The sequence below is a fragment of the Chelonia mydas genome, chromosome 3 (genome assembly GCF_015237465.2).
Source record: "Chelonia mydas isolate rCheMyd1 chromosome 3, rCheMyd1.pri.v2, whole genome shotgun sequence".
Classification (NCBI taxonomy): Eukaryota; Metazoa; Chordata; order Testudines; family Cheloniidae; genus Chelonia; species Chelonia mydas.
This window is the reverse complement of record NC_057851.1, coordinates 186,851,259-186,866,764: the sequence shown is the minus strand read 5'-3', so window position 1 is coordinate 186,866,764 and position 15,506 is coordinate 186,851,259. Positions and strand designations below refer to the sequence as shown.

General features: G+C 36.1%; 1 protein-coding gene across 5 annotated transcripts in view; it reads left to right on the top strand.

The window, feature by feature from the left end:
- Positions 1-15,506, top strand: part of MEIS1 (Meis homeobox 1) — a 124,177-nt gene that overhangs the window by 83,030 nt on the left and 25,641 nt on the right. For all 5 annotated transcript variants that reach the window (XR_006289937.1, XM_027825323.3, XM_037896035.2 and 2 more), the window contains one exon: positions 15,115-15,191. Coding sequence is in view for 4 of the 5 variants with exons in the window: in XM_027825323.3 (XP_027681124.1) it covers positions 15,115-15,191 (77 nt within the window). In the remaining variant the exon portion in view is untranslated. The remainder of the gene's footprint in view (positions 1-15,114; positions 15,192-15,506) is intronic.

The window sequence follows — 15,506 nt, the reverse complement described above, 5'->3', positions numbered from 1 at the left end:
TCAAAAGACATAGCTGCTGAGTCAATTCACTCAGCTTACTTCCCCCATTGAGCCCTAATGTGTCCCAATCCCCCACCCCTTTCAGGGAAAACATCATCAATTATGAAGCTGACAGGAGCCTGGGACTCAGTGTAAGTTGCTCCTTGGGGTTATTCATCTTGGACCAAAAAAACTGGCACTCAGCAACATTCATCACTTCCACCGACATAAAGTAACTGAGTAAACAGTGGGGTGAATTATCAAAGGGGGGGGGAAATATTTTGAATACATAGGAGGCAAGTTAGTTTGGGCTCAAATAACAGGAGAAATTGAGTCATAAACTAATTTGCTATTTATAAACTTTACATTGTAATTTGATATTACTGCTGAATGTGTAGATTAAATCATCCTTTGGCTACAGGGGTTATGGTATTCTTCCTTATGTCCTGACGTTAAGTGCTTTGCATTATTTCACTAATGCTGCTAAGATAGTTGCCGCATTCCTCTGTAGAGGTGTGCTTTCACTGTTGTGTGGATTGATTCCTGTCAACACTCTGTGTGTGTGTGTGTCCGTCCGTCCGTCCACTGAGGTGATGCCATATAAGTGATTCTTTATAGTGTGTAAAGCACCTTTATGGTGAATGGCAGTACTGTATATAAACTTGAGATTCTATTATAATTTAATTCAGTGGGATCATATGGTAAATATGTTTATTACAATGTGTTTTGAATAACCTTTGATGGAAATATTTCCAAATAGGATCTTCATTGTATGTTAAATTGATACAGTGAACTCCTTAGGCCAAAGTCTCCAGTAATTTATATTTACAGATTAAATTGTTCCTTATTACAGAAAACCCTGATATTTAAACTTGTACAGTTGCTTACATTGCGAATTTGACCATACTTCACTTGCTGTAGAAATGTAATAGAACCCTGATGAGAGAGGAGTAGTTATATTATTATATTAACCATACCACCTGGGTTCTTTAAATCTGTACTGTGGTTAGATGGTTGTCTAAATAAACATAGATTATGTAGAGGACTCTTTATCTTAGAGCTGGCACTACTTATCACTGAACTTCCTCCTCCTCCCTCCCTCCCTCTGACTGTGAGTTCTATAAGAAGATTTAGGAAGCATAACTTACAGCTGATAACCTTTGAATGTTAGTTCAAGGAAAATGTGCCAGAGTAACAAAAATTTTACAAACTGTTCTGCAGCCTATTAGAATAAAAAATGCTGTGGCATAACACTGATTTAAAGGAAGGGACATTTGCCAAGGTCTTTACTCTGGGAACTGGATGTGAATTTGGTCTAGACTTAAAGTGATCAATAATTTTAATATTTGAACAGTAGTAAGAGACATCAGGTGGAATGAACCTGTGTATATTTCTTAAATCATCCCTCTGCTGGAGGTCTTATTTTTAACTTTCCTTAACTACCGCTTCCCATAATGTTTCTCTTGGACAGATTGGTTTAGCTCTACTGTTTGGAGTTGAATTGATCTTGACACAGCACTAGAAGATGCTGTTATTGTCACTTTTGTTTGATGGTAAATGATATACACCTGAGTATAGGAAATAAAAAGACACTGCAAAATAATCAACAGCTTATAGTCCTACATAAAAACCAAGTGGCTCTGTGTAGTAGTGAAATCAAAATATGAGTGGTTTGAAGCATGCTTATTGGGCTTGCAAGAACTACTTACATGCAAACATGCTAAGAGGGTAATAAAGGTCTTTGGGGTCCTTCAAACATGAATTCCCCCCCCCCAAAGAAAATAAAAGTCCCCCATTCAATACCGCAAGGCAATGTCATCACAATGTTGGAAAGCCGACTCACAGCTACTGGGTTATTGCGGGCATTTCTGCCCTTGTCGTTTGGATTACCACAGTGCCACGCGTGCAGTTACACAATGCATAAAGGCGAGGGTTATTTCTAGGACAGATAATTGAACATTAATACTCGTTGACATTGTCGTAGGAATGATATGTCAACCTGACAGGGACTATGTGCTTACATCTGGTGATTGGCTGCAGACGAAGGGGATGTTTGTCAGATCAGACCCGGGGCCTCACTGCAGTGGAGCCAAGGATGATACAGCCATTAATCAGGAGCTGCCATCTTGGGCGGAGATACCTTCTATAAAACATTTATCATGTAGATGCTATTTTTATTTTTATTTTTTTTGGCCTGATTTTACAAGAAGTGTATTTTTTTTATTGTTTGTGATACAACAAACAACTTTAATGTTTCACACACATTTCTGAGAAGCATATGAACCATTTTTAATATTAAAAAAGTGAATAGATAGAAGTTACTTAGAATGGTACAATCTATGATCAAGTTTAGATAAGGTGCTTCTGATTTATCATTAGGAATTAACTCTCCTAAAAATTTAATAATAATGCCTACCTCTTATCTAGTGCTTTTCATCAGTAGATCTCAAGTGGGATTTAACCTTCTTGCAATTTGCTGTTGCCAACAAAACTTTCTAGGCAGTTTGTTACAGATAAAGCAAGTGTATTGCAATCATACTCTTGTCTCCCCAAAATCTTGCGAACAGTGTCTTTCAGTACACTTCTTATAACTCTTTAGGGAGCTAATTCCTTTGTCACAGTGTTTCTATGGCCACATTTTACTGAAGATGTACCATTCAGAAACATGAGAAGGAAATGAAAAACAATTGCAGAGCCTCTGACGCTACAGCCAGGACTGCATTCTTTAAAATAGGGGTAAACAACATTTTTGTTATTTCTCACGCAGTTTTGCCCTGCATAAAATGTTATAAAGTGGGGCCCCTGAGAACATCCATTATCCCATTTTGGTTAATATCACAGATTTTTAAAATCCCAGTTGCACTGAAGCCATGAAATAAAACTTTCATCTGTAAAGATCTAGTGTCTCTTTGTTATTAAAATAAATGAAGCCATTAAACAAAATATATGCATATAATAATCAAGTTCATCATTTGGTATAATCAAAATGATAGAATTTTACATTTTTTTAATTGGAGCAGTCATCTGAGAAAGGTTCATGTATGCAACAAGATCAAATGTACCTGGTCTCCCTATTACTTTATGACTTGTTAATGGTGACTTTTTTTTTTGGTCTTTAGCTACTTTCATTCAGGTCTTTGTAAATGAAAGTGGAGTGCTGGTCAAGAGAGGAAAAAAGGCATGCAAGTTTTTCAAGCTTAGTATTGACAAAATAAATTAATGTGTTGTTATCTTCCTGAATTATTAATGGATATCATATCATATAAATGTGCTGAAAGCTATATTAAATCTAAATGTTTCTCTTTGAAAATTTGATTGCCTATATAATGGTGGTACTTACCTAGGCATCCAAGTGTGGTTTGTTGTTGGTGTGTCTGGCCCCTGACTGAAAACCATTCAAAACAGGGTCTTGTAGACTGTTTCCTTTGGTACTGGGGTTCTCCAGTTCCCCCGCCAATCCTCTTTAGGTGGCTGTATATGTGACCCGTTTTCTCTTACTCGGAGGGTAGGAAAGAGGCCTCCACTGAGATCATTGTCAATGCCTTTCCGTGGATCATTCAGCATCAGATTCTCATTTAGGCCCTGATCTTGCAAAGACTTAAGGAGATATTTAACTTTACGTATTCTGGGTGGAATCCACCAGGCTCCATTTAACTGATGAGAATGGCTACTGACTGCCATAGGGCCAGGATTTCACCCTACCAATAATTCCATTGACTTCAGTGTAACTGCTCATTGTGCAAATTCTGCCTCCCTTAGTCACAGTAAGCACCTCGCTCCACAAGCAGTCTCACTGAAATCCAAAGTACTACACAGTGTTAGTAAGAGCAATAGGGTTTGGCCCATAAAGATTCATCAAAATCCATTTGAAGTCTTCGGGAGTTTTCCCATTGACTTCAGCAGGAAATGGATTGGTTCTTTAGAGAGGGCTCCAAAGAGTCCAAGCATGTCCCCAGCCCAGAGGAATAAGATCCCATAAACCCTTCTCAAGTCTAAGCCTTTCATACAATTAATGTTCTTAATAAATCATATGGATCAATACATTGTGGTCTAGTGAACAAACACATCTGCTGCTAATTTAAGGATGGAACTAGAAATGTGGGGAGGAAGAGAACCAAAGGTTTCCTCCATCCCTTGTTTTGTCTCAGTAGGTCTAGCTAGGAGTATTATTACTCTGTAAAAGCATGTCCCTTTTACATCTAAATTCATTAATATTATCTGCTAGAGTCCTTTGATAATTAGGATAAACAATTAACTAGAGCACTTTTTCCTTTTAAGAGTTGTAAATTTATCTCTCTCCTAGTAAATGTAAGTTACAAAATTAACCAGCCCTGATCAAAAACTGCACACAGTTCTGCACCCTGAATCCATCAGAGATTTTACACCATAAGTTTGTGTAGATAAATTCTCTAATCAGAAAGCAGAATTGATTAGTTAAGTTTACAGTTTAAACTTGACTGTATTATTCATATATGCAATATAACTAAACTTAAAGCCTTTTAACTAGGGTGACCAGATAGCAACTGTGAAAAAACAGGATGGGGGTGGTGGGTAATAGGTGCCTATATAAGAAAAAGTCCCAAAAAACTGGACTGTCCCTATAAAAATGGGACATCTACTTTTAAGCGAAGAAAACTCATTAGCTAGGGTATGAAGAATGGAATTTATGAGAGAATCTAGTGATAAAGGTAAAAATACTGGAGAATGAACTATCAGAGATGTAAAAGCTGAATTGTAGGTGAATAAGAAGAGAGAACATTTAAATAGCTTGCCCTGTATCGGAATGTGAACAGTTTCATGAAAACCAGCTTTAGTACAGGTAAATTGTATTTGAATTTCAACTTCAGATCTGTATACTACCTATTTGGCAGATGTTGAATTGATAATGCCTCTGTGTTAAAGAATTCTGATTGTTTCTTGTGCTACCTTCACAGCTTATGAAAATGCAAGTAGACCTACCTAATGAATATTAATAAGAATGGTATCTGGATAACCTATAAGCTCCTAGATCTTTGGAACTTGAATGGAGTAGTCAGAGAATTGCTGTGGCTTTTGGCTCCTTGGAATTTACATTCTTTTTCAGAATAAACTTCCATAATGTTTTTATATTATCATTTAATAGCTGGTTTTTGGCAACAAGAGTTGCTTTGCTCTCTCTATCCACAGTAAGAAATATTTATATAATAAATATTTCTTCCTGTGGCTAGAATGTATTAAGACATTTTAGAAGAAGGGAGAAAAAGCTTAGGTGAAAAGAGAAACTGGTTCACCTTCATTAAGGTCCAGACCCCTTTAATTTATTTACAGCCACGTGACAGCTGCATCAACAGCCATGAAAAAAGCATGTGATGGGTTTTCTTTTTTTGTTTGGTTTGTTAGACAGACAAACACACATGTATGAAGCAGCTGTGATGGTTAGCAAGAATGAGAATGATACTGATGAATTCTGATATCTGTTTCTTTAGAGTAAATTCCATGCAAGTGTGAGATGCACTTTTACTTAATTAACATTTCCATAGATTTTTAAGGCCAGAAGGGACCATTAGATCATCTAGTCTGACCTCAAACACCAAAATATTATTGTGTGAGGCAATATTGTCAAGTGGTTAGAGCAGGGGACTTGAGAGTCTACGTCCCCAGTCCTGCAGTCGGATACACGTGGGCCCAGACGGAGGTCCTGTTTAAGTCAAAGAAGCATCACACAGGTGCAAAATTCCACTTGCACAGGTCAGGGACTTGTGTTCTATTCGAGGCTTTGCCCTTGACTTACTATGTGACCTCAGGAAAGATTCTCAGTGTCTCTGTGCCTCAGTTTATTTCTGTGTAAAATACATGGTGTTGCCAGCTCTTGTGACGTTTTCCCCAAGTCTCACGATAATTGGTGTTTTTCCTAAATCCCCAGTTCCTGAAGTCAGGTGATTACATGAGAATTTCATTTCTCATTTAAAAGGAAAAATAAGTTCTTAGAGAAGATCGAAAATGTGAATCCTAAAAGCTCAAAATCCTGAAGGTAAATAAAAAGAATCTGAAGTCTGTTATTTTTAGAGTGTTCTCATGATGTGGGGGGCCTGATTTGTGTTTTTTTTGAACGGTTGGAGTGGATAGAGTAATACTCCTTGCTGAGAAGTGCTGTTTATGAGGATTGATTAATTGTTTGCAAAGCACAAGGCAAAAGATGAATTTGTATAAGTAAAAAATATCATTGTTATTGTGTGGTTCTGTTTAAATTAATTTCACAACTGGAATATCTCAAATGGAAATCATTTGTACACAGACATTGCTAGAAAATCATAATGGGGGCTGATTTCACATTTATTTTAGAATTACAAACAAGAGGCACTTTTTGTTTCTAAAACTGTTTAAAAAATACTTGGAAACAAGAGCATTCTAAATCCATGTCATGGATTTTGTAAAAAGCATCCCCACCTCCCCCTTAGCATGACAAAAAAGCTTAAAAAAATTAGCCTGATATAAGGGGAAAAGTCATTAAAATGCAGTTCTTTCAATTATATACCATTATTTGTCATCTTTATTGCTTTTCTATAGTTTTCATTGCACCTTTAATGGTATGCCTGGTCAGAAAAGGTGAGATGGAATGTGAACACACTTGGCTGCTGAAGCTGCTGTTAGTGCCTACTAGCTGTGCTTGAATCCCTGTCCCTGTAGATTTTAATGTCCCCACAGACTGCTGGCAGCCTGCTTCCAGCTGTGGCAGGCATGATGCAGTGAATTGCTTTTGAATGTTCTTTACTCAAATAGGCAGTAATTACAAGCTTAAAGAGGTTTAGTGGTCCAGTAAACTACATAATCACCCCTGAATTAGCCTGGGCTCATCAGTTGCAGTCCAGCAAGCTCAAGTCTGCTGTTTGTATGCACTCTTTATCACATAGCAACCTGAGCAGCAGGTGTGGAACAGCAAGAATCCCCCATAAACACAACTGTCTACTGGGGACAATGATCTCTAATGAGATGAGGCTACACCATCACTGTAATTTAAGTGGGAAAATTAACGCCAGAGAATGTGTACCAGTTCCAAGAGTCTTTAGTTATATTGGGAACAGTGCTGTTTCTCTAGGTTTTTCTGGATCTTTAAATGCATCTTTCTTTTATGAAGAACACATTGTGATTTTTGCCCATACGTTGTGTGTTCTTTATTCTTTTACAAGGATATCTTGTGAATATTTAATGGTGGACAGGGCATCTGTTCAAGGACTTTTGATGCTAACAAAGAAACATTTCAAAATAGCAGCTTTATTTTTCATCTCCTTCCATGGTACTTTTTCTAATGAAAATTTGTAAATGTAAAACCTCTTTATGTTGGCATTTTAGATGGTCAGCTGTGTGTGTGCATTTGTAAATCTGTTTGTAAAACCTTTTGGGTGCTGTGCAAGAGAAGGCAGTTGAGTTTGAGAGAATATTTTGAAACTGTTCAGTTGTTACGCTGTGTACTATGAAGTGTTATCTCTTTAAGACAGTTGTGCTACTTTCTGAGGGGGGAACTCCTAGGTAAGGGAACTTGTTGAATAGAACACACCCCCTTAGTGTTCTTTCACTGTAATCTTGTGACCCAATAAGGTGTGCCTAGGAGCTTGTTATCCACAGTATAAGGAGAGAGGCTTTGAAATACAGAACACAGCAAGACAGAAAGCAGAGAACACAAATAGAGGTTTGGCAAAAGCTTCTTGGGATTACCACCTCCATTGCTATCATTTACCAGAGACACTGGAATATTTCCAAGCCTACCTGTTATAAAGTCATTTAATGCAGATAAGGACAGTGAATTATTACTAAGAGTAGGCTGCTAGTTAGGAGATATTTACCTGAATTAATCTGCCTCAGACTCACCCTACAAAACAACAGAAGACTTTTATGGAGTTTGGTTCTTCTGTGTACTACTTATTTATACAACATTCACAGAAACATTCTGTTAGAGTTGTGGATTTTTCCTCCTTGACAGGAGCTTTTAACTTGGAAGAAGGTGGGGGCAGACAGCAGATTTTTATGAGCACTGTTCGAAGATGGATTTAACCTTTTGAGATCTGTGATTAGCTTTCTGATGTGAAGTTGGACTAATTAAAAAGCTTGCTTTTAAGTATGTGAATTTTAGTTATAATTGGATTGGAAGTTAGGTAATGCCTTTACTCTGTTATTTCAGTGTCACTCATGTAATATTTCACTGCTGTTTGTACTACATTATAATTAAGATAATGTCACTTATTTTAAGGATGCACCTTTTCATATTACTTTGTCCTAAGCTATTTATCTTCTAATGCAGTTGGCTTTTGTACAGTATTGATATGTTTAAAAAAAAAAACACCCTGGACTTCAGAAAGGGAAAGTCCATCACCGCAATATAATATCATATAGACTAAACTAACAAAATAGCAAGGAATTACTTCTGTAATGAATTAACAAAATATATTGTAATATATATAATCGAACACTGTCCAATCAAGCAGATGCCTACTGTGTACAGAATGTGAAAATGCAGCCTGAAGAACAGGTTGGCTTTTACTGTATTACTGCTTCCTGTTCACATTTCTGACATTTTGTACTCACTCACTCTCTGGCTCCTATAATATCCTGTGTAGGGGATGAGCTGAACTTCCCCCGCTCCCACCCAGCCCCAAACACACACACCTCTTCTCCCCCCCTCTCCCCCTTAATGAATGCTTGCATTCCGCATAAATTGATGCAGGCCACCAGAAAAGTATTGGCAGAGTGTCCCAAGCCATACCATATCTCTCCTTGAATGCTGGCGAGGATACTCACGTTTGTGTATGGCAAAACAGGTTCATAGACAGCTCTTGCAAGAAATTCTCTACAAAAGGGAAATGGAAAGAGAGAATCATAGAGCAAGGAGGGCATATTTTCTCAGGAAAATGCAACTTGTCCACTGAACAGTATAGGTCTGCCCCCATTCCCATTCTTCCCCAAACAAAACTAGGTCTCCTTTTTTGATGTTCAGATACTTTATATGGTGTATTTTCCTTACTAAGGGCCAAATTCTGGATACCTTTACTCACCTTGAATGGTACCTTACTCCTTGAGTGGTTCCCACTGGCATCAATAGGACCTTTTGTGGAGTAAGTTGTTATTCAGAATCTGTCCCTTAGGAATTCTCTAATGTAGTAGAAGCCAAACTGCAATGTATCACTTTACATTGTAAAATATGCAGACGTACCACAGTTACTTCAGATATTGCATGTTTTTATGTATTTTTAACTTTAAAGAAAGGAAATATGGCTTTTGATTTTGCATTTACAGTTAACTTTTCAATAACTATCAGTGCAGGAATTTAATAATAATGTTCTTAAAATGACATTGAGAAGTGGTTAGCTTGTTAAGCTTGTGTGTGTGTGTATAATTTTAAAGGATGACTAGGTCTTCTTTATGTATTTAATATGAATATATCCTTCTATTATGTTTACTCACTACATGTGTTTTATGTATTGAAAAACCAATAAATGAGTTTTAAATAATAAATCAAATAGACAATATGTAGAGCCGATTTACAGGGCTAAACTTGTAACTGGTTGTGCGAAAGTTGTAAAAGGTTTTCTTTTGTATCCTTGTGAATGTATTTAGAATAAAGCGATTGCTGTAAAATGTTTAGCTTTTCCTTAGATGTGCAGCTCATTCCCATGTGACAAACAAGATCTAGTTTTCAGCTTCCCAGCTGATTTTAATAGCTGTACACCTCAACTTGGCAACTTCTTAGAGCCGCTACTGAATAGGACTTATCTACAAACTAATTCACCGACTCATTGAAAAATGAGCAAACTGTGTCTAAATGCATTCTATTTATTGCTCAATCTGAATACACTGTTTGAGAATTAAGAAAGCAGGTTGAAATCTTGTGACTTTACTGATAGTATTCCAAATGCTTTTGGCTACTTTGCTAGTGTAGACACCCTAGTTATTCTTTTGATTCCAGCATGTATGAGGATACAGAACTCAACTACTATAAATTCAAGCTATGTTCTTAGACTACACCATGCACTGCTTTTGTAATGCAAATAGCAGGCACAAAGTGTCTCTTTGATAATGTGCAGTCAGGAGACAAAAAAGCATTCACTGAAACAGTAAAACTAATTCATAAAGCTGAAATACAATAAGGAAGCATTATGGATTTTTTTTTAAACGTATCATAGATCAATTTAATTGTGAACAATATAAACAATTCACGTGTACAACATATAACCGCTCCCCCTCCCCCCGGTATCAAATTTTTTAATGTGATAAAGTTTTGATTAAACAAGATTTAAAGTTAAATATAAAACTGATTTGTAATTTGTCAGTATTATCCAGATCACCTACTTCTTCTGTTTATTAATTGAACAGCTAGGTTTAGACCCGTAATATAGCTGAGCAAGAATCTTTAAAATAAAACTATATATACATTCAAAAACATTTCATTAGAACATTTTATAGCATAATACAGGAATGTTATGGTTAATATAGTGAAAGTCCATGTGGTAGACTTTTTTTTTTTTGAGGGGGAGTTTTTTGAGGGGAGTAAGTATCTCTCCATCACATACCAGAGTTTAGCTCAAGGTCATCTTCTATAAATGCATTAAACTTAGCTGTGGAGGAGGCAGAGGACTGGAGGAAAAGGATAAAAGAACTTCTGAAATTGTTCTCCCATATTCAACCAAGCAACAGAACATGCTTTGATAAGGGTTATTATATTGGACAGTTGCCATAACTCCTCATATTAGATCAGTTCTTCCTGTGCCTATTCCCATACCTTTTAAAATATAACATATAACATTTTGCTTGAAAATTGCTTCTATCTCTGTGCTTTGTTACAGCTGTTTTGCAGTTTGGGTATAGAGGCAGTTCTGTGTCACAAGAAATTACTAATCTGGGGTTTGAGAAGGGACAGCTTAGCCTTCCATTATCTCAGCAGCAAGCTCTGTACAGGATTATTTTCCATTTTTCTGCAACCATTACAATGTGCTGTTATAGTGGGCAAAGCAATGAGGGAGGGAATGTTATTGATACTTGGTTACCAGGGCAGATAAGATAAAGTGTATCACTGTCCTGGCATCCACATTTGCAGTCAGTAGTGGAAAATTTGATGAAAGGAGTACATTTGGACAAGGAGTATCATTAAGATATGGGTCTGGACACTTTCCATCTGTATTTACTGTAGAGTTTCTCTTTACCCACTGACTGTAGTCAAAGAATAAATAAGTCTTATTGATTGTTTGGTTAAACAAGTTCTCTGCAGCATTTTAAAAACAAAACAACAACACTTTCTATCCAGAATGCTACTCTCTAAGTACAGTTTTATTAAACTGTTCACAGAGAACGTAATGGAAAATTACATTTTTCTCTCTGTCAGTTTCATTGCTTTGTTACTGCTAAAATGACTGCTCTGACTTAAATTCTGTAAGTTATTTTTTACCTTTTCAAATGTTCTTTAACTGTTTATATTGCCCTGGGCAAATCCCCTAGGGTTAAATTTGCATTTGCATGCAGACTCAGATGGGATTATTAAGCAATCACTTCTGTACTAAATCATTATTACAAGTAATACCACAGAGCTGCAAAAACACATTAATAGTGTCAATCCACATTTCAGTACTAGGTTTATAGTAAGGAACAAGTGATAGGTTTCAGATAGGCCAAATGTTGTGCTGTAACACTGCTGCAACCTATTGAATAGAAAAAAGTAGAATTTGGCCCCGTTATTTTACAGTAATGCCTTAGCCCTTATTTGTTGTAAGCCTGAGTTCTTCTGAATTTCTGTTTCCCTACTAGCTACCTATTTTCATAAATTCCAAGACCAGAAGGGACCAATGTGATTATCTTGTTTGACCTTCTGCATAACACAGACCATCGAACTTTCCCAAAATAATTCTTAGAGCATATCTCTTGGAGGCACCCTTTTCCTCTAGCCTCCACAGGAAAGCTAGTCTGCAATCTCCCAATATACATGTGTTGGATTGATTCTGGGAAGGAGGGTTAGCCTTCCCCTACATAATCACTGTTTTATAGCTTTCATTCATTCCTGAGGTGTTAATGTAGATCAAATGGAAAACACTCCAGAAAGAACATTTCAGCTACTGCACTGCCCTATATATGGTCCCAATCGTTAATTCTTATTGTAAGATCTAAAGGTAATTTTGTTTGCTCTCCTAATGCGTTGCAGCTCTCCCAGTGGTCCTAGCATTCCTTTCTCAAATTCACATCTTGATCAATTGTTTGCAAATAATTAAGCTTTTAAGAGATAATGGTATGAGGCTAATGTACATAACAAAGTAAAGGTCTCAAGTCACTGTTTATTGAACAGTGGTGCTTTGATATCCCAAAGTGATCTTAGTGTTAGGTATATTTGCCAACGGGAATCAGAGCTACATTTATAAGTGACTTTTTTTAAGAGTGTCTTTGTCCCTTTTAACCAAAATTAATAAAGGCGCACTCTCATGGAAACTATCTATTACTGCTACATATGTGAAAAGAGGATTAACAGCAATAGTACAGAATGAATTTCCTATTTCTTCATAAAATGGTAGTTCTTAGGGGTTTCCCCTTTATCTCTGTTGCAACGTGATGTCTGCCATTGCCTGTAGCATATGCCTTACTAGCCTGGTGGGTGGGAATGCAACAAGGCTTTGAAAGTTTTTATAGCAACCTAGCCTGTGGCATGTTGATTAGTTGTCAAGTCATTTTTTTTTTTAAGCCTACAAAGGCACAACTCATAGTATCCACAAATAGCTTATATAATAAGGATGCAGTGTTCAAGATATTTTAAACATGTTGAGTCTCAGTATAAAAAGTCTACCTCATTGTGAACTTTTGGCTAAGAGGGATTAGCCACATCAAGTCCTGGCTTTCATGTGACTATAACAATTATAGATTTTTCATGAAATTCAAAGTTTATGCTACATTAAGCCAATAACTAGACTATGGAAAAAATCAGATGACCTTAAACATACCATGATTTAAGGAATTTTGTTGTGATACACTTAAAGCAATTATTTATACAGTGGCTGTATTATTCTGATGACTAATCTTATCCGGTCTTGTCTATTTGGAAAAAAGTCCAGAACAATTGAAAATTGGTTAATGGAGACAGAGTTCTCGATTCCAAAAGCTAGAGGCTATCTAGTAATTATTGCTTGCTACATAAAATGAGACACCGTTTGTTCAATTACTTAAAATCTGATCACATGCAAGGTGACAAAGCAAAATAAGAAAATAAAGCATATCCTTTTATGATAGTAAAGTTGAAATGAGAAGTAAAACTAAAATGAAAGTCTACAAATCTTCACTGTAAGGTTTTGAAGAGAATACTGAGGCTATTTCAAGCTGAATGGGCAGGTTATTCTAATGGACTAAGATCAAATTGATGGACAACCGTTTGCTGCGTAGTATATAAGTACAAACATGTTTCTGAAAATAAAGCACAAGTGAATTTCAGCAGCAATTACATTGACTCTAAACTTAAATGGCATTGATACTGTGACCATAGACCATAAAAGAACTGAAAGGTGGCTTGCAAACTCGGCAAGGAGCGGCTATCAGCACATTTAACAAATAATACAATTCAAAATAGTTTTTATGAATGTTCTTTCAATGGTTGTCATATTTATGTCCATAAAAGTATACTTGTCATTAATGGAAATGTAGTTCAGATGTAATTAGCAATATGGAGCTGCACTGGAAGCATTTTCAAAAGGTAAAAATATATTGGTATTGGAAAGTATATAAGATATATTCAGTCTACTATAATATTCTACCATTGATGGGTAAAAGTCAAGTTAATCATTTTTCTCTGTCATAGGCATATTCTGTTAGTGTTAGAGTCCACTGCAACGTGCTTTCTGTTCTGTTGGACAAACTGACAAGAGAAAACAAATTGAATTATGAGGGTCCATAGTTAGTAAGATGAGGTAATTCAGTAATGTTAATTAGTATAACATAGCTATTAGATTTCCGGTTATGTGGTTCAGAGTAGTATGTAAAACATGTTCAATAGTTATCATAGAAGTAAGATCCCTGGATTTTGAGTTATAAATTCCTATATTTTTTAAAAGTTTTCATTTACATCTTTTGTAATATTACATCTAATGGCAACGCAAAAAACAGTGGAATGTTTGTGGAAAAATGGATGCGTGCATAATACAGTAAAGAATGTTGCAACCGTTAACGTGCTGTTTGGACATGTCAAATCTATTTTATCAAATAATTTTACTGGAATTTTAAAATAACTTTATCGTGTAGTGGACCAGAAGTTAGTCCCGGCATTTAAATTTCAAGTTAGTGGTACTGTTATCTCAAGTATAGGGCCAGAACAGATTACCCTAATCGACATTTCTTCCTGAGAATTGCTATATTTGTGGGGTTGGTTCATTTTCTTTAAGGACAATTAACACTTTAACATCAAGGAAAATGACGTTGGCAAAGTTGTTTCTAAATTCAGACTTGGATGTGGTTTTTGCTTTTAACTTATTAAGTAATTTGTATTCACACATAAGTGAATTTTCTGAGAAAGCAATCAAGTTCTCACAAGAAATGTATCTTTTATGATTTAATTTTAACATTGTCTTCATTTAAACTAGTATTTATGTTCTGTCTCTCATGATTAGTATAGCACAGCTATGTTAATGTCAGACAAAAATGTGCTGATCATTGACCTTATATTGGCCTATGTTCAAAATCCCAGCATTTGTTGCTGTTCGAGATGCTGATCTTATTTGCAAATTATTTTCAGGCACAGATAAGATTTGCCTTCATTAAATCAGAATCTAGTGGTGCTTACATATATATTGTGTGCATGTTTTCTTTATTATTTGGTGAAATGCCGAAAAAGCCCTCAGTAACATGACTTTAGTAATTCACATAAGACAATCACAAAACTTTGTGATACTGCAACAAATATCCGCACAGAGTATCAAGGTACTGCCAGTATCCTAAGCAGCTATTTCTTCACTTCACTAATCTTTATAATTGGCCTGTCTTTTACTGTCATTAATTAAATGATGTAGTAGCCCATTAATAATTACAAAAAGTGACACACCTCAGCATTTTCACCTTTTAATAATAGACGTCAGACTTTATTATTAATTAAAAGTGAATAAAACCATCATTTTAAATATATATATTTATTTTGGTATCTTTTAGCACCCTTACCCTTCAGAAGAACAGAAAAAACAGTTGGCACAAGACACAGGGCTCACTATACTTCAGGTGAACAATTGGTAAGTAATTTTACTTAGTGTTTACCCACAGCCAGTACTCTGACCACGAGCAACCTGCCTCTAATGATTGGCATTCTGCTGACACGCCCTGCAGTTGCCTGCTTTCCGTGGAAGTTTATTGATGCAAATGTAATGTAGCCTACAGAATGGTTTCAGGTATGGGAACTATAGTTTTAGTACTGCAGAAAACATATAGTATTTACTTTCCCTAGCTCTTTAAATAGTTACATTTCAGTTTATATGCATGTCTGTATTTTCCCTGGATATAATTTTATCTGCATACCCATCCTTTAAGAAATCAATCACTTGAGACCC